We start from the raw sequence: 22,817 nt of genomic DNA on the forward strand, positions 1-22,817 counted from the left end.
GATGGACTGAGCTGTATCCAGCTTCTATCCGTGTATTGGGTGCAACATAGTGACCAACCCAAATATCTTCAGTAGAGCATGTAGAGCAGTCCAGAAGGCTTGGAGGAGTGTGCAGAAGAGGTTTTTCAGAATAATGTTTGGATTAGAACTGGGTTTATTATCACCAGCATGTAACATGAAATTTGTTAACTTAACAGCAGCAGTTCACTTCAATACATAACATAGAAGGAAAAAAAACAAAATAATAAATATCAGTTACAGTAAGTGTGTATACATAGAAAACCTACAGCACAATACAGGCCCTTCAGCCCACAATGCTGTCCTGAACATATACGTACTTTAGAAATTACCTAGGGTTACCCATAGTCCCCTAAGTATTGAATAGATTAAAAATTGTGCAAAAAAGACAAAATATATATTAAAATGCAGTAGTGTCCAATGTTAAATGTCCATTTAGGAATTGGATGGCAGAGGGGAAGAAGCTGTTCCTGAATCGCTGAGTGTGTGCCTTCAGGCTTCTGTACCCCCTGCCTGATGATAACAGTGAGAAAAGGTCATGCCCTGGGTGCTGGAGGTCCTCAAAGGAGATGAGCGAAAAGTTTTTTATTCTTTTTACAGCAGGTGGTGGCTGCCTGGAATGTGCTGATACACTAGGGATTTCTTTAGGAGACATTTAGATAAGCACATGAATGTTGGGAAAAATGGAAGATTATGGACATTGTGCTGGCAGAAGGGAATGGTCCTGAAGAAGGGTCCCAGCCTGAAACATTGACTCTTTATTCATTTCCATGGATGCTGGCTGACCTATTCAGTTGCTCCAGCATTTTGTGTGTGTTGCTCTGGATTTCCAGCATCTGCAGACCTTCTCGTGTTAGGGATTAGCCTAGTTGGCCATTTGATTACTAATTTAATTGGTTCAGCACAACAAAGTTGGCTGAATGGCCTGTTCCTGTGCTATACTATTCTGTTCTTTGTTCTTTGTACACCAGAACAGGCCTTTCAGCCCTCAATGTCTGTGCTAACCTCCCTGGCTGCTCGTATCCATATCCCTCCATTTCCTGTATGGCCATGCCCAAGAGTCCTAAAAATTATCATATTTGCTATTGACACCTCTCCTGGCATTGCATTCCAGGCACCTACTACACTCCATTTCCTCTGGGAGGATCTCCATCACTGGAACCATCCTAGAGAGTCAATTTACTTTATTGTCACCAAACAGTTGATACTAGAGTGTACAATCATCACAGCGATATTTGATTCTGCGCTTCGCTGAAGTACAAATCAAAGTAAATATAATAAAAATTTCAATTATAAATCATAGTTAGAAAATAGAAAAGGGAAAGTAAGGTAGTGCAAGTCAGGTCCGGATATTTGGAAGGTACGGCCCAGATCCGAGTCAGGATCTGTTCAGCAGTCTTATCACAGTTGGAAAGAAGCTGTTCCCAAATCTGGCCGTATGATACTTCATGCTCCTGAACCTTCTCCTGGAGGGAAGAGGGACAAAAAGTGTGTTGGCTTGGTGGGTCGTGTCCTTGATTATCCTGGCAGCACTGCTCCAACAGCGTGCGGTGTAAAGTGAGTCCAAGGATGGAAGATTGGTTTGTGTGATGTGCTGGGCTGTGTTCACGATCTTCTGCAGCTTCTTCCGGTCTTGGACAGGACAACTTCCATACCAGGTTGTGAGATCTCAAAGAGAGATTAATGAAAACTCCACACAGGCAGCACAAGAAGTTGGCATTGAACCTAGGTCACAGGGAGAAGTTGTTGTAGAGGTGAGGAATGTTACATTTAGAAAGCATTTGGGAGGTGCAGGGATAGGAGTGGGAGGTGGGCCAATCACAGGCAAATAGGACTAGCTCAGGAAAGCAGTTTGGTTGGCATGAATAATTTGGGCCAATGTGCCACTGGCCCATCATTCCTGATTCACAGGAGGCAAGGAGTGGGAATAAAGGGGGCCTTTTCTTGTTGGCTGCCAGTGACTAGTGGTGCTCTGCAGGGGGTCAGTGTTGGGACAGTTTCTTTTTGTATTGTATGTCAATGATTTGGACAACAGAATTAATGGCTTTGTGGCCAAGTTTGTGGATGTAGTGAAGATGGTTGGAGGGGCAGGTGGTGTCGAAGCCGGGAGTCTGTAGCAGGATTTGGACAGAGTAGGAGAATGGGCAAAGAATTAACCAAGTGTCAGGAAGTGTATGGTCTTGCACTTTGGTAGAAAGAATAAAAGCGTAGACTATTTTCTAATGGAAAAGGAAATTCAAAAATCCAAGGTGCAAAAGGACTTGGGAGTCTTCACTCGGGATTCCCTAAGGCTTAATTTGCAGGTTGAGTTGTTAGTCAGGAGGGAAATGCGATGTTAGCATTCGTTTCAAAAGGACTAAAATATCAGAAATGGTTTTAATGTCACCGGCATGTTGTTTGAGATTTTAAGGCACTGGTGAGGCCGCACTTGATGTATTGTGAGTAGTTTGGACCCTTTAGCACATCCTTTCTTAGATGACATTGGACAGAGTCCAGAGGAGGTTCAAGAGAATGATACTGGGAATGAAAGAGTTAATATATAAAGAGCATTTGATGGCTCTGGGTCTTGCTATAATTTCGAAGGTTTCAATGAGATCCCTCCTCATTTCTATCAAAATATTGAAAAGCCTAGATGGAATGGATGTGGAGAGAATGTTTCTGATAGTGGAGGGAGCCCAGGACCAGAGGGCACATCTTAGAATAGAGAGACATGCATTTAGATCAGAAAGGAAAAGGAATTTCTTTAGCCAGATGGTGGTGAATCTATGGAATCTGTTGCTATGGATGGTTGTGGGAGTCAGATCACTGGTTATGTTTAAGGTGGAGGTTGGTGGTTCTTGATTTCTCAGGTGGTGAAATGTTATAGGAAGAAGACAGGAGAATGGGGTTGAGAGGGAAGTGGATCAGCCATGACGGAATGGTGGAGCAGACTCGATGGGCTGAATGGTCTAATCCTGCTCCTGTTTCTCATGGACTTTTGGTGTTGTTGTATAATCAGTTTTGATGATGGTTGGCCATGGGATGGCATGGCATTGTAGCAGTTAGCTTAACACTTTATACCGCTAGCGACTTGTGTTCAATTTTCACTGCTGCCTCTAATGTGTTTGTATGTTCTTCTCGTGATGGTGTGGGATTTCTCCGGCTGCCCTGGTTTTCTCACACATTCCAAAGATGTACCAGTTAGGGTTAGTGAGTTGTGCCCATGCTGTGTTGACACCAGAAACATGGTGTCACATGTGGGCTATCCCCAGCCCAACAGGTGCGAACAATGCATTTCACCGTGTGTATGTATTTCATTTGATGTGTAAATGATAAATATAGCTAATCTGCAATCTCATCTATGATAGCAGAGCAGGATTGCTGGGCTAAATGGTCCCCTTTTCGCTCCTATATTCTTTGCAGAGTTTTGTTGCTGTGTCAGCGTCAATGAGGATTTATTCCGGTTCTTGAGCCGCACAGGTGAAACCTCCGTCTCACTGTACCTGCTCCTGGCACAGGCCCAGCCCTGACTGTTGAAACCTGCTCTGAGTGAGGGTGTGGCTGGCAAAGAATGGCCTCCAGCTAGATGTGAGTGGGAGGGGTGGGAACGACTGCCTCCCTGCGTGACACAGTGGACACTTTGGGCTGGGTGTACTGGAACATTTAGATTCAAGATTATTTAATGTCATTTTCAGACCACAAGTGTAAAGGAAAACAAAATAATTGTTACTCCTGATCTGATGCAGCATAAATAAAGCAGTAAGATAAAAAAACACAATAAATATAAATACAAAAGACACATTGGTTGTATGTCCATAAAATGACAGGAGTGTCTGTACCCAGGGTGACTCTGACTGACAGGAAATGATAAAGTATGGTGGTTGGGGGTGTGGAGGGGTGGGTTAGTGGGCGGAGGTGTTGATCAGCCTTGCTGCTTGGGGAAAATAACTGTTTTTGAGTCTGGTGGGTCCTGGTTTGGATGCTACATAGCCTCTTCCCTGATGAGATTGATACAAACAGTCCATGAGCAGGGTGGGTGGGATCCTTCATGATTTTACTGGCCCTTTCTCGGCACCTTTCTGTATATATGTTAAGGATGTGGTTTCAGGGTACTTGGAGGCACATGATAAAATAGGCCAAGTCAGCATGGTTTCCTCAACGGAAAATCTTGCCTGACAAATCTGTTGGAATTCTTTGAAGAAATAACAAGCAGGATAGATAAAGGAGAACCATTTGCTGTTGTGAACTTGGATTTTCGAAAGGCCTTTGTCAAGATGCCACACATGCATGGATTTATGAAGGGAAAATCATGCTTGACTAATCTTGAGTTTTTTGAGGATGTAACTATGAAAATGGACAAGGGAGAGCCAGTGGATGTAGTGTACCTGGACTTCCAGAAAGCTTTTGATAAAGTCCCACATAGGAGATTAGTGGGCAAAATTAGGGCACATGGTATTGGGGGCAGAGTACTGACATGGATTGAAAATTGGCTGGCTGACAGGAAACAGTAGTGATTAACGGGTCCCTTTCAGAATGGTAGGCTGTGACCAGTGGGGTACCGCAAGGTTTGGTGCTGGGACCGCAGCTGGTTACAATATACATTAATGATTTAGATGAAGGGATTAAAAGTAACATTAGCAAATTTGCTGATGACACAAAGCTGGGTGGCAGTGTTAAATGTCAGGAAGATGTTATGAGAATGCAGGGTGACTTGGACAGGTTGGGTGAGTGGGCAAATGTATGGCAGATGCAGTTTAACGTGGATAAATGTGAGGTTATCCACTTTGGCGGCAAGAACAGGAAGGCAGATTACTATCTAAATGGAGTCAAGTTAGGAAAAGGGGAAGTACAACGAGATCTAGGTGTTCTTGTAGATCAGTCAATGAAAGCAAGCATGCAGGTACAGCAGGCAGTGAAGAAAGCTAATGGCATGCTGGCCTTTATAACAAGAAGAATTGAGTATAGGAGTAAAGAGGTCCTTCTGCAGCTGTACAGGGCCCTGGTGAGACCCCACCTGCAGTTTTGGTCTCCAAATTTGAGGAAGGACATTCTTGCTATTGAGGGAGTGCAGCATAGGTTCACAAGGTTAATTCCCGGAATAGCGGGACTGTCATATGTTGAAAGATTGGAGCGACTGGGCTTGTATACACTGGAATTTAGAAGGATGAGAGGGGATCTGATTGAGACATATAAGATTATTAAGGGATTGGACACACTGGAGGCAGGAAGCATGTTCCTGCTGATGGGTAAGTCCAGAACTAGAGGTCACAGTTTAAGAATAAGGGGTAGGCCATTTAGAACAGAGATGCGGAAAAACTTTTTCACCCAGAGAGTGGTGGATATGTGGAATGCTCTGCCCCAGAAGGCAGTGGAGACCAAGTCTCTGGATGCATTCAAGAGAGAGTTAGATAGAGCTCTTATAGATAGCGGGGTCAAGGGATATGGGGAGAGGGAAGGAACAGGGTACTGATTGTGTATGATCAGCCATGATCACAGTGAATGGTGGTGCTGGCTAGAAGGGCCGAATGGCCTACTCCTGCACCTACTGTCTATTGTCTATGAGGCTACCTAACAAGCTACAAGCCCACGGTATTGCTGAAAAGATTCTAACATAGATAAAGCAGTGGCTGATGGGCAGGAAGCAATAAGTGGGAATAAAGGGAGGCTTTTTTTTGGTTGGCTGCTGGTGACTAGTAGCATTTCACAGGGGGCTGTGTTGAGACCGATTCTTTTTACAATAATATGTCAATAATTTGTTGGCTTTGTTGCAAAGTTTGCAAACTACATGAAGATGGGTGGAGAGGTGGGTAGTTTTTTAAAAAGAGGAAAGCAATAGAAGGATGTAGACAGATTAGGAGAATGGGTAGAGAAATGGCTTATGGAATACATTGTCAGAAAGTTTATGGTCATGCACATTGGTTGAAGAAATGAAAGGGTTAACTTTTTTAAATGGAAAGAAAATACAAAAATCTAAGAAACAAAGGGATTTGGGAGTCTTTGTGCGGGATTCCCTAAAGGTTAATTTGCAGGTTGAGTCTGTGGGGAGGAAGGCAAATGCAATGTTCACATTCATTTCAAGAGGACTAGAATATAAAAGCAAGGATGTAATGTTGAGACTTTATAAAGCACTGGTGAGGATTTTCTTGGAGCCTAGTGAGCAGTTTTGGGTGCCTTATCTTAGAAATGATGTGCTGAAGCTGGAAAGGTTTCAAAGGAGGTTCGCGAAAATGATTCTAGGATTAAACATCTTGTCATATGAAGAGCATTCGATGGCTCTGGGCCAGTCTTCACTGGAATTTAGAAGAAGGAGAGGTGACCTCATTGAAACCTATCAAGTGGTGAAACATTTCATTAAGTGGATGTGGAGAGGATGTTTGTATCCTATGGTGGGAGTGCCTGGGACCAGAAGGCACAGACTCAAGAAAAAAAAAGAGGGACATCCTTTTAAATGGAGTTGAGGAGGAATTTCTTTGGCCCAAGAACGGTGAATCTATGGAATTTGTTGTCACAGACAGCTGTTGGGGTCAAGTCTTATGTATGTTTAAGGCAGAGGTTGATAGATTCTTGATTAGTCAGGGCAGAAGGGATATGGAGAGAAGGCAGGAGATTGGGGCTGAAAGGAAAATTGGATCAACCATGATGAAATGACAGAGCAAACTCAATGGGCCAAATGACCTAATTCTGCTCCTATACCTTAGGGTCTCAAACGTTCCTGATGTTGGTAACGCGGTGGGCAGTTTTGACTACTCATTGTAGTGCCTTCCTGTCCACTGCGTTGTCACTTTGCTGACAACGACAATTGTGCTAGATTTGCCTAGCTCAATATCTACGTATTGCAATCACTTGAGTCAACATGATCTTCTCCTAAGGGATTGTCTATCGGTGGAGCTTCAGATAGCTAAAGAGGCTAATCCATAATCCACATGTAAATCCTGGATGTTGGGATGAATTCCCTTGATGGAGAAAGCTGTGTGTGATGTTGTTTGTTTAACATGAGGAGGGCAGCCACCACCGTGGTCTTTGACAGATCGGTCAGGGTCCAGTGCCATGGAATGCAAGGTGACTGGGGACCCTTCACTGCCATTGTGATGTGTCAGATCTTCAGCCAGCTCCACTGTTGAAGACTTGAAAGTAATAGGACCATAAAACAGGAGCAGAATTATGCCATTCAGTCCATCAAGTCTGCTTCACCATTCCATCATGACTAATTATTGTCCCTGTCAAGCCTATTCTCCTGCCTTCTCACCTATCCCTTCGTGCCCTGACTAATCTAAGAATCTATCAATCTCTGCCTTAAATATACCCAATGACTTGGCCTCCACAGAAGCCTGTCGCAGTGAATTCCACAGATTCACCATTCTCTAGTTAAAGAAATCCCCCCTCATCTATGGTTATGGTTTCAGAGATGTCCTCTCTTGGGGTGAGACAGGACAGCACTCCGAAGAATTTACTGAACTGCCTCACTCGAGTCAACAGAGAGAGGAAGTTCTTCAGCCTCCCTGTGCTACGTACCAGACCTTATATTGAATCCTGGCAACATCTGCCTCCTGTGTATCGGTGAGACCCGATGTAGACTGGGAGACCACTTCGCTGAGCACCTGCGCTCTGTCCACCAGAAGAAGTGGGATCTCCTCGTGACCACCCATTTTAATTCCACTTCACATTCCATTCCCCACCCCCTTTTCCTTCTCCCACCTTATCTCCTCGCCTGTCCATCGCCTCCCTCTGATCTCCTCCCCCCTTTTCTTTCTTCCACTGCCTTTTGTTCTCTCCTGTTAGATTCCCCCTTCTCCAGCCCTGTATCTCTTTCACCAATCAACTTCCTAGTTCTTTACTTCACCCCCCTTCCCAGTTTCACCCATTATCTTGTGTTTCTCCCTCCCCTCATCTTTTAAATCTACTCTTTTTTTCTCTCTGATCCAGCTGAAGGATCTCAGCCTGAAACATTGACTGTGCTCTTTTCCATAGATGCTGCCTGTCCTGCTGAGTTCCTCCAGCATTTTGTGTGTGTTGCTCGGATTTCTAGCATCTGCAGATTTTCTCTTGTTTGTGAATATCTTCATAAATCTCCTCTGCACTCTTTCCAGCTTGCTGTCATCTTTCTTACAGCAGGGCAGACAAAACTGTGCATAGTCTTCCAGAGGGAGTCACAAAATAACATCCGAATTTTTAAACTGGGTGCGCTGACTGTTGAAGGCCAGACTACTCCACCAGCCTGTCCAGCTGTGATGTACTTGTACTCACAGGTCCCTTTGTTCTACAACACTTGGGAAATCCAAATAGTTGAAGTCAGGTTTATTGTCATCTGCACAAGTCCATACCTGCACAGGTGCAATAAAAACACTTCCTTGCTGCAGCATCTACGCCCCCACTATCACATTGCCCACGAACACTCCCGCACCATTTGTACTTTAATGATTTTTATTTGACCTGCGCTCTACTGCCACAGAACAACACACTTCACATCATACCGTAGGAGCCATGCATCTGTTTATCGGTCTGCATTGTATTTTGCATTTATTATATTTATTATGGTAGTTAGTCATGTGGTGTGGGCGCAGTAAAAGCACAGGGTTTAGTTATGTATACATTGTTTTGGGCAGTGTAGAGCTGGGGACTGATGGGTGTGATATCTTTTGACTGCCTAATTGCATTTGAAATTGCTTAACTCTATTTAACTTTGCTTAAGTACATTAGTATTACTTGTTTTAGTTCTGTAAGTATCGTTGCTTCGAGATTGTATGTTTTGCTAATGAAGGATCAAATACATTTCCTTGCTGTTTTATTGGACTGTATCAGAACTGTATCAGAGGGTGTACCATACAGGATAACTCCCCGTAGTTGGTCTGTAACAGTGGTGTTTGGTATTCGACTAGCAGCTACGAAATACAATGATAATATATCTGATTCTGATCATCACATCATATCAGCAGAATTCACAGGAAAAAAAATCAATTAAACAAACTATACACAATTTTTACAAGAAAGAACACAATTAGTACAAAGCCACATTTTAGTGCAAAGTAATCGAGATGATCATAGTGTTGCTATACTGTAGTGATTAGAGTTGTCTTGGTTGGCTCAAGAACTGAATGGTTGATGGGATGTAGCCATTCCTGAACCTGGTGGTGTGGGACTTCAGGCTTCTTTACCTCCTGCCTGTTGGTAGCTGCAAGAAGATGGCGTGGCCCAGATGGTGAGCATCTTTGGCAATGGATGTTGCCTTCTTGAGGCAGCGCCTCCTGTAGATGTTACCAGTGGTGGGGAGTGATGTGCCTGTGATGTGTTGGGCTAAGTCTACCACTCTCTGTAGCCTCTTGCATTCCTGTGCATTTAGATTTCCATACCAGACAAAGCAGAATTCATCTCCTACGTTGATCCTACTAATTTGATTTCCCAGACCACATGTTGTGTAAGACACCCATAATTACACTTGCACTAGATTTATAGGCAATTATACACAAGCTTCCCTTTATTTTGTACATATGGAATTTTTTTTCAAATCCCAACTCTCTATTGAAGATTTAAGTTTGCACACAAACATACAGTGAAATGTTAGTCACCAAATTACCCGAAGGACTGTTGGGGGGCAGCCCGAAGTGTCGGCACCAACATAGCATCCCCACGCTGCTTGGCACAACAACACAGAGCACAACAAGCAACAGAACAACAGCTAAACAAGGTGTTTTCCTCCCTCCACCTTCCCATGCACATACACAGTCAGTGCTCCAAACCAAGGGCAGGCCATCTTTGGCCACCAGCCTCTGGCAGACTCAGACTCACAGACACTGGGCTTTTGACTTCTCCAGCGGACTCGCAGATTTGGGGTTCTGGCCTTCAGGCCTTAATGTCTGGACTTCTAATCGACCCTCAGGCTTTGATCATCGTTATGAAGCCAGAATTTGCTGATGAGGACCCCAAACTCTTGACGCACTGATGACAGGACCTTCATTATGTTGGTTACTTTCCTGATACAGTGGGAGGTGTTGCTGAAAAACGAAGGGGATGCTGGTTTCCATGATGTGCTGAGCTGTGTTCACAGCTCTGCCATTTCTTGTGATCTCGGGCAGAGCTGTTGCTGTACCAAGACTTGATACATACGACTTGGATGCTTTTTTGCATACGTCGGAACTGGTGCGTCTTGGCAGGGACGTACCGAGCAGCTCCGTGTGAGTAGCTTTCTTGTGTCTGATGTGGGAAGGTGAGATTCAGAAACAGTGTTGAGGTCACTTTTCCCGGGACGGGGTGAGGAGATTTAAGGGGAATGCTGGCTGAACACGAGAGAAGGACAGAAGGAGCTGGATGTAGAACAGAAACTCTGGTTTAGAGGGGTGGGAATGGCCTCAAGGTTTACTACAGTCAAGATCACCTTGTCAGATGTATCATGGGTTTTTGCACTGAGCAGCTGTCTGCATGTTCACTGGCTGTGAAGAGACTGATTACTGTTTGATTGCATTTCATCTTTGTCACCATCAGCCTGAGCTGTCGGCAGAGACACCCAAGAGGTGACAGCAAGATGGAGAAACCTGAGTCCATAAGACAATGGAGCAGAATTAGGCCACTTGGCCCATTGAGCCCAGTTCATCATGGCTGATTTATTATCCCTCTCAACACTATTCTCCTGCCTTCTCCCCGTAAACTTTTGATGGTCTGATTAATCAAGAACCTATCAACCTTCATTTAAATATACCCCAAGACTTGGCTTCCACAGCCGGCTGTGGCAATATCCTCTGGCTAAAGAAATTCATCCCCAACTCTGCTGTAAATGGACGTCTCTCTACTCTGAGGCTGTGGCCTCAGATCCTAGACTCGCCCGCTATAGGAAGCAGTCTCCACATCCACTCTATCGAGGCTTTCAATATTCAGTATATTTAATACATTGAAATTAGATAGCCCTTCATTCTTCTAAGCTCCAGTGAGTACAGGTCCAAAGCCATCAAACTCTCCTCATATGTTAACCCTTTATTGCCCAAATTATTCTTCTGAACTACCTCTGGGTTCTCTCCACTGCCTAGATAACGGGCCTAAAACCAATCACAAAACTCCGAGTGTGGTCTAACCAGTGCCTCATAAAGCCTCAGCATTGCATCCTTGCTTTTGTATTCTAGTCCTCTCAAAATGAACGCCAACATGGCATTTGCCTTCCTCACCACTGACTCAACCTGCAAGTTAACTTCTTGGAAATCCTGCATGAGGGCTTGCAAGTCATTTTGCACCTCTAATTTTTGAATTTTCTCTCCATTTTAAAAAAACAGTTTATGCCTTATTCCCTCTACCATAGTGAATAACCATACACTTCCCTATACTACATTCCACCTGCCACTTCTTTGCCCATTCTCCCAGTCTGCCCACATCCTCGCTACATCCTGAACACTACCTGCCCCTCCATCTACCTTTGTATTGTCTGCAAACATAACCAGAAAGCCATCAATTCTGTCATCCAAATCATTGACATATAATGTGAAAAGGAATGGTCCCAATATCGACTCCTGCAGCACACCACTTTTACTGGCAGCCAACTGCAACGGGTCTCCTTTTTCCCACAGTTCTCATGTTGCTAATCAGCCAATGCTCTCTCTCTGCTAGGATATTTCCTACACTTGATCTTAGCCAAAAGGCCGAGAAGCGATCTGCTAGGATATTTCCTGTAATACCATGGGCTCTTATCTTGTTAAGCAGCCTCATATATGGCACCTTGTCAAAGGCCTTTTGAAAATCTTAGTTAACAACATTCGCTGACTGAGGAAATAACAGGCAGAATAGACAAAGATTTCCAACAGATTTGTCAGGCAACATTTCCCCTTAAGGAAATCATGTTGACTTTGACCTATTTTATCATGCTCCAAGTACCCCAAAACCTCATCTTCAATAATGAACTCCAGCATCTTCCAACCACTGACATCAGGCTAACTGGCCTGTAATTTCCTTTCTTCGGTCTCCCTCCTTTCTTAGAGTGCAATTTTCCAGTCCTCCGGAACCATTCTGGAAGCATCACTACTAATGCCCCCAGAATCTCTTCAGCTACCTCTTTCTGAATCCTGGGGTATAGCCCATCTGATCCAGGTGACTTATCTACCTTCAGATCTTTCATCTTCACAAACACTTTCACAGTAATAGCAACTACACTCACTTCTACCCCCTGACGTTCTCGAATTTCTTGCATATTGCTAGTATCTTCCACAGTGAAGACTGGTGAAACCTGGAGGGGAGTAATCCCTGCGGAAAGCAGAAAGTGAGAGTTTGGGGGGAAGAGAAAGGTGTGTTTTTGTGGCGGGATCCTGTTGGAGGTGGCAGATGTTTTGGGGAAATTATGTGCTGGACACGGAGGCTGGTGGAGTGGTAGTGACTCCCTTGTCCATTCGTCCCTCCTCACTGATCTGCCAATCCAGCACATCGTTGCAAGTGGAACAAATGCTATACCTGCCCTACACCTCCTCTCTCACTACCATTCAGGGCCCTAAACAGTCCTTCTACTTCACCAGGTAGGTACTGCCTGGCCTGCTGAGTTAACCATATAACAATCACAGCATGGAAACAGGCCATTCCGGCCCTCCTAGTCCGTGCCGAACTCTTAATCTCACCTAGTCCCACCTACCCGCACTCAGCCCATAACCCTCCACTCCTTTCCTGTCCTTATACCTATCCAATTTTACCTTAAATGACACAACTGAACTGGCCTCTACTACTTCTACAGGAAGCTCATTCCACACAGCTATCACTCTCTGAGTAAAGAAATACCCCCTCGTGTTTCCCTTAAACTTTTGCCCCCTAACTCTCAAATCATGTCCTCTCGTTTGAATCTCCCCTACTCTCAATGGAAACAGCCTATTCACGTCAACTCTATCTATCCCTCTCAACATTTTAAATACCTCGATCAAATCCCCCCTCAACCTTCTACGCTCCAATGAATAGAGACCTAACTTGTTCAACCTTTCTCTGTAACTTAAGTGCTGAAACTCAGGTAACATCCTAGTAAATCGTCTCTGCACTCTCTCTAATTTATTGATATCTTTCCTATAATTCGGTGACCAGAACTGTACACAGATTCCCAGGAATGAAAGAGTTAATGTATAATAGCTCTGGGCCTACGCTTACTGGAGTTCAGAAGAATGAGAAAGGTTTCAAGGAGATCCAATTGAATATTGAAAAGCCTAGATAGAGAGGATTTGGAGAGGATGCTTCCAATTGAGGGAGAGTCCGGGACCAGAGGGCACAGCCTCAGAACAGAAGGATATCCATTTAGAAAAGAGACGAGGGTTTTATTTAGCCAGAGATGGTGAATCTGTGGCAATAAATTCCACAGATGTCTGTGGAGGCCAAGTCATTGGGTATATTTAAAGTGAAGGTTGATAGGTTCTTGATTAGTCAGGGCGTCAGCGGTTATCAGGAGTGGCAGGAGACTGGTGTTGAGAGGAAAAGTAAATCAGCCCTGACAGAATGGTGAAAGGAACTCAATGGGCCGAATGGCCTAATTCTGCTCCAAAATATTACAGTCTTGTGGCCTAACACAGGGCAGCTTCTCTGCACCCCGTCGGTTAAACCCCAGCACCTGGTTAGGCAGATAACGCACCTGTGGCTCAGCAGTGGTGACATACTTCAACTAGTACAACGATCTAAACCAGATTAACTGGTTTCCATCTTAATCTGCATTCAAATTAGCTCAACCTGCTAACATGTAGTCACGGATTGAATTGCAAACTTTAAAATGTATTGTGATGGAGGCAATGCTTTATAAATGCAGGTTAGAGTCAAACAGGACACCACAGCACAGTGCAGGCTCCTTGACACATGATGTTGTGCCATCCTTTTGTCCTACTCCAAGATCAATCTAACCCGCCTCTCCTACATAGTCCCCCATTATTCTGTCATCCATGTGCCTATTTATTTATTGAGATACAGCATCGAACAGATTCAGCAGGTCATACAGCATCTATGGAGTTTGAAGTTGAACTAGGTAAATTAAACTGCAAAGTTTAATCTATGAAAATCGTACACCGTAATCCAACAGCAGTCAAGGGGAGAATCCCACACAGACCACATCCAAAGTCAGGATTGAACCTGGATCTCTGGCGCTGCAAGGCAGCTGCTTTACAAACTGCCCTGCTGTGTGGTCCTTTGAGCTGCTGTCTCTACATATTAATCTGAAATTAATTCAGTCAATAAGCCTGTTGTTGGGCACTGCGTGCAGTGGCGAACTGCTCACATTTGATGAGGTCGCAATGACATTAAAATGACGAATGAGTCCAAAAAACAGCTTAACCCTTTGAATTCATACAACCATGAAGCTGTTAACTTGGAGGGAGGAGGGGCATAATGTGTAAAACATAACCTACTCGTTCCCAGCCCTCACTGAAATACCTCGGTATTCCAGTCCAGTGGAGGTTCACCAGGATGATCCTGGAGATGAAAGCATTGGGATATATGGAGCATTTGATGGCTCTGGGCCTGTACTCGCTGGATTTTAGAAAAATGAGGGGGGGGGATCTCATTGAACCCTATCATATATCGGAAAGCCTGGACTGTAGATGTGGTCCAGATGCTTCCTATAGTGGGGGGAGTCTAGGACAGCCTCAGAAAGGATGGACATCCATTTAGAATAGAGATGATGAGGAATTCCTTCAGCCAAACGAGGGTGAATTTGTGGAATTCATTGCCACAGACTGCTGTGGAGGCCAAGTCATTGAGTATATGTAAAGATATTCAGAGATTAATAGGTCCTTGATTAGCCAGGGCATCAAAGGTTATGGGGAGAAGCCAGGAGAATGGGGTTCAGAGGGATAATAAGTCCTCCATGATGGAAGAACGGACTCAATGGGCCAAATAGCCTCATTCTGCTCCTATGTCTTATGGTTTTATAATGAGGACGGAATGTTGTTGGGGCGCATGCAAAGCTAATAACTTAACCCTGGACAAACAAAGGCATAGATTATATTTTATCTTTATGAATGCTTCAGTCATTTTGTGGGCTGTTCTTTACCAGCAGCTGTCAGGATGTTGATCAGAAGCCAAGTTTGGAGAGCAAGCGGGCAGGGTACATTCCTTAGAGTTCACATGTAAATCACTGGCGTGTGGACAGTAAAGCACTGCCTATTGAACTGGTCGAGACGCAAGGCTTCTCACCCCACTCTGCTGAAAAGCCTCCTGACTTCAGAAAAATATTTGCTCGATTTGATCCTACTGTCTGAATGTATCTGTGTTTGCCGGTTTTAAATAGCTTTTGTTTCGACCGTAGGAGCAAAATTATGCCATTCATCCCATCACGTCTTCTCTACCATGTCTGATTGTATTTATTTATTGAGATACAGTGCAGAATAGGCCCTACTAGCACTTCGAGCCTGCTGCCTACAATCCCCTGATTTAACCCTACACTAATCACAATGACCAATTAACCTACCAACCAGCAGAATTTTGGATGGTGGGAGGAAACCGGAGCAACCGGAGGAAACCTACATGGTCATGAGGAGAACACACAAACTCCTTATTAGCAGCAGCGAGTATTTTCCCTCTCCACCCCATTTTCCTGCCTTCTCCCCGTAACATAGATAGATAGATACTTTATTCATCCCCATGGGGAAATTCAACATTTTTTCCAATGTCCCATACACTTGTTGTAGCAAAACTAATTACATACAATACTTAACTCAGTAAAAATATGATATGCATCAAATCACTCTCTCAAAAAGCATTAATAATAGCTTTTAAAAAGTTCTTAAGTAGTTTACTTAAATACATTAAATACAATCAACCCCGGCACTTTAACATATCTTACTCCTGGCGGTTGAATTGTAAAGCCTAATGGCATTGGGGAGTATTGACCTCTTCATCCTGTCTGAAGAGCATTGCATCGATAGTAACCTGTCGCTGAAACTGCTTCTCTGTCTCTGGATGGTGCTATGTAGAGGATGTTCAGGGTTTTCCATAATTGACCGTAGCCTACTCAGCGCCCTTCGCTCAGCTACCGATGTTATACTCTCCAGTACTTTGCCCACGATAGAGCCCACCTTCCTTACCAGCTTATTAAGACGTGAGGCGTCCCTCTTCTTAATGCTTCCTCCCCAACACGCCACCACAAAGAAGAGGGCGCTCTCCACAACTGACCTATAGAACATCTTCAGCATCTCACTGCAGACATTGAATGACGCCAACCTTCTAAGGAAGTACAGTCGACTCTGTGCCTTCCTGCACAAGGCATCTGTGTTGGCAGTCCAGTCTAGCTTCTCGTCTATCTATACTCCCAGATACTTGTAGGTCTTAACCTGCTCCACACATTCTCCATTAATGATCACTGGCTCCATATGAATATTACAGCACAATATAGGCACTTTGGCCCGTGATGTTGTGCGGGTCATTTAACCTACTCTAAAGATCAATTGAAACCTTCCCTCAGACATAGTCTACCATTTTTCTATCAGCCATATAACCTTGCCTTGCCAATCAAGAACCTATCAACCTCCACAAGAGGTTCTGCAGATGCTGGGAATCCAGAGCAACACACACAAAATGCTGGAGGAACTCAGCAGGACAGGCGGCAGCGATGGAAATGTATCCAATGACTTGGCCCCCACAGCTGTGAGTGACAATGAATTCCACAGATTCAGCAGCCTCTGGCTAAAGAAATTCCTCCTCATCTCCGTTCTGAAGGGATGTCCTTCCATTCTGATGCTGTGCCCTCTGGTCCTAGACTCTCCTACCTTTGGAAACGTTTTCTCCGTGTCCATTCTGTCTGGGTCTTTCAACAAATCATTTTTGCTGTCATGTTTTAATAAAAGGCTGTATGTTTGATCTATGTTCTGCATTTTGTTCAATGCCCAGCTGTGTCTGGGACGAGCTTCCAATGCCACTCCCTAACCTAAAATCACAATTCTCTGGGGACCCGTACCAGAACAGAGCCGCAGATGTGTGGACGTACAGGACTTTGTAGTTTACCAATCCATGTTGGGATCATTTTTTAAATTGTATTTTATTTAGAGATGCAGCCCAAAAAGCCCACACCACCCAATTGCACACGTGACCTACTAACCCTCTGGGAGGAAAGCAGAATACCCGGGGGAAACCCACGCGATGACGGTGAAAATGTATCTTACGGACAGTGACAGGAACTGATCCGGGGTTGCTGTTTCTGTAAACCCTTGGGCTAACCGTGCCCCCTGAACTGATCCGGGGTTGCTGCTGCTGTAAACCCTTGGGCTAACCGTGCCCCCTGAACTGATCCGGGGTTGCTGTTTCTGTAAACCCTTGGGCTAACCGTGCCCCCTGAACTGATCCGGGGTTGCTGCTGTTGCTGTAAACACTTGGGCTAACCGTGCCACCTGAACTGATCTGGGGCTGCTGCTGCTGTAAACCCTTGGGCTAACCGTGCCACCTGAACTGATCCGGGGCTGCTGCTGCTGTAAACCCTTGGGCTAACCGTGCCCCCTGAACTGATCCGGGGTTGCTGCTGCTGTAAACCCTTGGGCTAACCATGCCACCTGAACTGATCCGGGGTTGCTGCTGCTGTAAACCCTTGGGCTAACCGTGCCACCTGAACTGATCCGGGGTTGCTGCTGCTGTAAACCCTTGGGCTAACCGTGCCCCCTGAACTGATCCGGGGTTGCTGCTGCTGTAAACCCTTGGGCTAACCGTGCCACCTGAACTGATCCGGGGTTGCTGCTGCTGTAAACCCTTGGGCTAACCGTGCCACCTGAACTGATCCGGGGCTGCTGCTGCTGTAAACCCTTGGGCTAACCGTGCCACCTGAACTGAACCGGGGTTGCTGCTGCTGCTGTAAACCCTTGGGCTAACCGTGCCACCTGAACTGATCCGGGGTTGCTGCTGCTGTAAACCCTTGGGCTAACCGTGCCACCTGAACTGAACCGGGGTTGCTGCTGCTGTAAACCCTTGGGCTAACCGTGCCACCTGAACTGAACCGGGGTTGCTGCTGCTGCTGTAAACCCTTGGGCTAACCGTGCCACCTGAACTGATCCGGGGTTGCTGCTGCTGTAAACCCTTGGGCTAACCGTGCCCCCTGAACTGAACCGGGGTTGCTGCTGCTGTAAACCCTTGGGCTAACCGTGCCACCTGAACTGAACCGGGGTTGCTGCTGCTGCTGTAAACCCTTGGGCTAACCGTGCCACCTGAACTGAACCGGGGTTGCTGCTGCTGCTGTAAACCCTTGGGCTAACCGTGCCACCTGAACTGAACCGGGGTTGCTGCTGCTGCTGTAAACCCTTGGGCTAACCGTGCCACCTGAACTGATCCGGGGCTGCTGCTGCTGTAAACCCTTGGGCTAACCATGCCACCTGAACTGATCCGGGGTTGCTGTTGCTGTAAACCCTTGGGCTAACCGTGCCACCTGAACTGAACCGGGGTTGCTGCTGCTGCTGTAAACCCTTGGGCTAACCGTGCCACCTGAACTGATCCGGGGTTGCTGCTGCTGCTGTAAACCCTTGGGCTAACCGTGCCACCTGAACTGATCCGGGGTTGCTGCTGCTGCTGTAAACCCTTGGGCTAACCGTGCCACCTGAACTGATCCGGGGCTGCTGCTGCTGTAAACCCTTGGGCTAACCGTGCCCCCTGAACTGATCCGGGGTTGCTGCTGCTGTAAACCCTTGGGCTAACCATGCCACCTGAACTGATCCGGGGTTGCTGCTGCTGTAAACCCTTGGGCTAACCATGCCACCTGAACTGATCCGGGGTTGCTGCTGCTGTAAACCCTTGGGCTAACCGTGCCACCTGAACTGAACGCTGTTATTATAAACTCGTAGTTCTTTGCTAATTTTAAATAGAAATGAGGAGGCGGAAGGAGGAACTCGGCAAGTCGCGCAGCATCTGTGGAGGGAAAAGAATGGTCCTGATTCAGGGTATCAACCCGAAATAGACAAAATTCCTTTCCTCAGACTGAGTGCCTGCAACAGATCCCCAGGGTTCCAGCATTTGAAGTCTCTTGTGTCTGCGTTTCTGCTGCGGGAACTCGCAGAGCTGAGCAGCATCTGTAGGAGGAAAGGAATTACCGATGTTTGGGTTTGAAAAGGCAACGTGCAACGTTGGGATTGCTTTGTTGGGGGCTAGTTACAGACATGGTACGCCTAATGGCCTCCTCGTGTCACTGGCGGCTGAATCTCGTTAAAACAGCGTCACGATGGTGCGGCAGGTAGTACTGCTCCCTCAGCTCTGCCACTCTGGGCTGGACCCTGACCTTGGGAGCAGTCTGCGTGGAGTTTAGATGAAATTTCAAGAATTTCCCACCTGGTACTCCAGGTTTCCCCCATCTGCCTAGGGCGTGCAGTTAAAATGGTCTCTGATTCGCTCCTCAATCTCAAAAGGGAAGCTGATGAGTGTGTAAGAGAGAGAAGGTCACAGAGCCAAATAGAAGTAAGGAAGGGATTAATACTATTGGCTTAATATTGTCACATGGTGGGTGGGGAAGTGAGATGGAGGAGGAGGCTGGGAGGTGATGGGTGGAAAGGTGAAAGGCTGTAGAAGGAATCTGATGAGAGTAAATCATGGGGGAAAGAAAAGGAGGATGGGTGGTGATAGGCAGGTGAAGAGAAAAGAGGGGGTCCAGAGTGGGGGACTAAACAGGGAAGGAAGAGGGAGAAAAATTACCAGAAGTCAGAATAATCTGGTTTTGACTTATTATTATCCATGGTTGGAGAGTAGTGGATTGTATTGAGAAGTTGGGAGGTGGCAGGTGGAAAAGGTGAGGGGCTGAAGAACGAGGAATCTGATATGAGAGGAGAGTGTAACATGAAGGAAAGGGGAGGCGGAGGGGAGCCAAGGTGGAAGGGATGGTCAGGTGAGGAGGTCCATAGTTTCCTCTTGACCTACTGAATTCCTCCAACATTTTGTGTGTTTTGCTCAAGACTTGGAGCATCTGCAGAATGATTGGGTAGATAGTTCTCCCCCCCCCCCCCACCACCCCCAACCCCAATGCTAAGGTTGTGTAAAACTGGGTTTCAGGTGAGAGGGGAAATATTTAAAAGGATCTGAGAGATGAGCTTTTCCACAGATGGTGGTGTATATGTATGGAATGAACTGCTAGAGAAAGTGGTCCTATCAGTGTTGAAAGAAAATGAAAACTTTTGGACAGATATGTGAAGAAGAAAGTTTCAGCAGGCTTTAGGCCAAATGCAGGATCAGTTTGTTGGTTCAGTTTGATATCAGAGAATGTATACAATATACAACCTGAAACTTTTCCCCCAAGGTGGAAATGGCAACTATGAAGGGACATAATTTTAAGGTGGTTGGAGGCTTTTTACAGAGAGGGTGGTGAGTGTGTGGAACACCCTACCAGGTGTGGTGCTATAGGTAGATACAATAAAGCCATTTAAGAGTCTCTCACACAGGCACATGGATGACAGAAAAATGGAGGGCTACATGGGAGGGAAGGGTTAAGTTGATTAAAAGGTCAGCACAACATTCTGGGCCAAAGGGCCTGTACTGTGCTGTAGTGTTCCATACTCTGTTTGGAAAAGTACATGGACGAGAAGAATTTGAAGGTCTAATATCCGTGTGAAGAATATCAGTACAACATGGAATAGATGGGATGAAGGGCCTGTTACTGTGATGTATGGCTCTGAGTCTATGTCTCCTGCATGTCGCGTGATAATGCAGGTTGCTGGTCTTTCCAGTAATGGAGCTTTCTTTTTGCCTCCTTATTGTTCGCAGTGGAAGCATTCGAGGGGTTAATTAAAGAGAAGTACTGGCCAAAATCATGTCCTCAGATGCCAGTCACATGCTCGAAGCAGCCTTGGAACAAATGGATGACATCATTGCAGGTAAGCTCCTGATTGGGCACAAGGATGGGTGGTGGAACCAATGAATGATGTCGTAGCAGATGAGCTTCTTATTGGGCACTGGGTTGGGTGGTGTAGCCAATGGGTGAAAAGAGAATTTGCTTCTGTAGAGTGCCTTTCCCATTCGCAGGATACTCCAGAAGGCACATCCTCAATATACAAGCATGTCCCTTTTCGAAGAGAGGTAAGGAGGAAATTCTTTAGCCAAAGGGTCATGAATCTTTATCCAGGGGCAGTATGGTAGCGTAGTGGTTAGCACAACACTTTACAGTACCAGCAACCCAGGTTCAATTCCCGCCGCTGCCTGTAAGGAGTTTGTACATTCTCCCCGTGACTGCATGGGTTTCCTCCAGGTGCTCCAGTTTCCTCCCAAAGACCAAAGACCAACCGGTTGGTTAATTGTTCATTGTGAATTTTCCCATGTTTAGGCAATGGTTAAATTGGGGAGGGAGTGTAGGGCACAGCTGAAAGGGCCTACTCTCCAACGTATCTCAATGAAATAAAATTAAAATGAATCTGTGGAATTACTTGCCACACACAGTGTTAAGGTATAGTTAAAGCAGAGGTTGATAGGTTCTTGATTAGTTATGGGGGCCAAAGGTTACAGGGAGAAGGCAGGGGAATTGGGTTGACTGGGATAATAAATCAGCTGTTATCAAATGGTGGAGCAGACTTGATGGGATGAATGGCCTAATGCTCCTATCCTGCAGTCTTACATAGTGTTCTGTTGCACTTTGAAGGCCTCTTAGACTCGATCAGTTTTAATGTAGGAAGAGGGGAAACAAACCCTTGGATACACCCGTACAGTGAATTGGAATCAGGGTTATTATCACTAACATGGCGTGAAATTTGTGGTCTTGTAGCAGCAGTACAAAATATATAAATTACTGTCAGTTACAATAAATAAATAGTACAGAAAAGGAATAGTGAGGCGGTGTTCATGGCGGAGGGGAAGAAACTGTTCCATGTATGTTGAGTATGCATTTTCATGCTCCTGGACTCCCCCTGATGGTAGTACTGAGAGGAGGGCATGTCCCAGATGGTGATGGCCCTTACTGGTGGATGTGGCCTTCCTGAGGCACTGCCTCTTCAAAATGTTCTCAACTCTGTGGAGGGTTGTGCCCATGATAGATCTGGCAGAGTCTACAACCCTCTGCAATCCTGTGTTTTGACCCCTCCATACCAGGCAGTGATGCAACCAGTCAGAACACTATCCCCCAGAAATCTATAGAAATGTATAGAAAATAACTGATGAATGTCATGCACTATTGATCATGACTATTTCTTCCATCAATTTTTCCTGACATTACAAGCTGCTTGAGCTTCTCTTTCCTCAGTACATGTGTTATGAATCTTCTGGGCTTCTAAGTCCACAACTTTCTTTCAATGATTAGGTGTGTATTCTGAAATTGATTGATGTATCTGGGGGAAAGAAACAGAATTATCCTTTGGTTAACATCTCACCCAAAATAAAATTCCTGTCTCTCTGTCTCTCACACATTCTTATCATTAGAATCAGAATCAAGTTTATTATCCTGGCACACTATATGTCATGAAATTTGTTCTTTTGTGGCAGCAGTACAGTGCAGTACACAAAAAAATTACTTGAAGTTACATTAAGGTACCAGCACTCCTGCTCCACTCCTGTACAAATCTCTCCTGCCTTAATTCATCAAAGGATCCATATCAAAGGTAGACAGGGCGAAGAAGGCATTTGGCACTCTGACCTTCGCAGTCAGGGTACTGAGGATGGGAGCTGGATGTTATGTTGCAGTTATAGAAAATATTGGTGTGGCCACACTTAGAGTTTCTTGTCTTTAAATCTTTACTAAAACAGGGCAACCAAAACTGCACACAATTCTCCAAGATGCTGGAAGCCATCAACACAAAGTTCCTCCAGCATCTTGTGTGTGTTGCCAAAGATTTAAAAATCTTTATTTGTGATATGTGCATCAAAGCATACAGTGAAATGTGTAATTTGTGTCAATGACCAGCACAGTCCGAGGATGTGTTGGGTGCCCTCTAGCGTTCTCTGTCCTCGTGGAT

At 45.4% G+C, this 22,817-nt stretch overlaps 1 protein-coding gene across 11 annotated transcripts in view; it reads left to right on the top strand.

Moving 5' to 3' along the window:
• Positions 1–22,817, top strand: part of LOC140729743 (liprin-beta-2-like) — a 220,114-nt gene that overhangs the window by 64,878 nt on the left and 132,419 nt on the right. For all 11 annotated transcript variants that reach the window (XM_073049891.1, XM_073049886.1, XM_073049896.1 and 8 more), the window contains exon 2: positions 20,644–20,753. In XM_073049891.1, coding sequence (XP_072905992.1) covers positions 20,690–20,753 — 64 coding nt within the window. In that variant the 5' untranslated portion in view covers positions 20,644–20,689. The remainder of the gene's footprint in view (positions 1–20,643; positions 20,754–22,817) is intronic.

Source organism: Hemitrygon akajei, chromosome 6, assembly GCF_048418815.1.
Source record: "Hemitrygon akajei chromosome 6, sHemAka1.3, whole genome shotgun sequence".
Classification (NCBI taxonomy): domain Eukaryota; kingdom Metazoa; phylum Chordata; class Chondrichthyes; order Myliobatiformes; family Dasyatidae; genus Hemitrygon; species Hemitrygon akajei.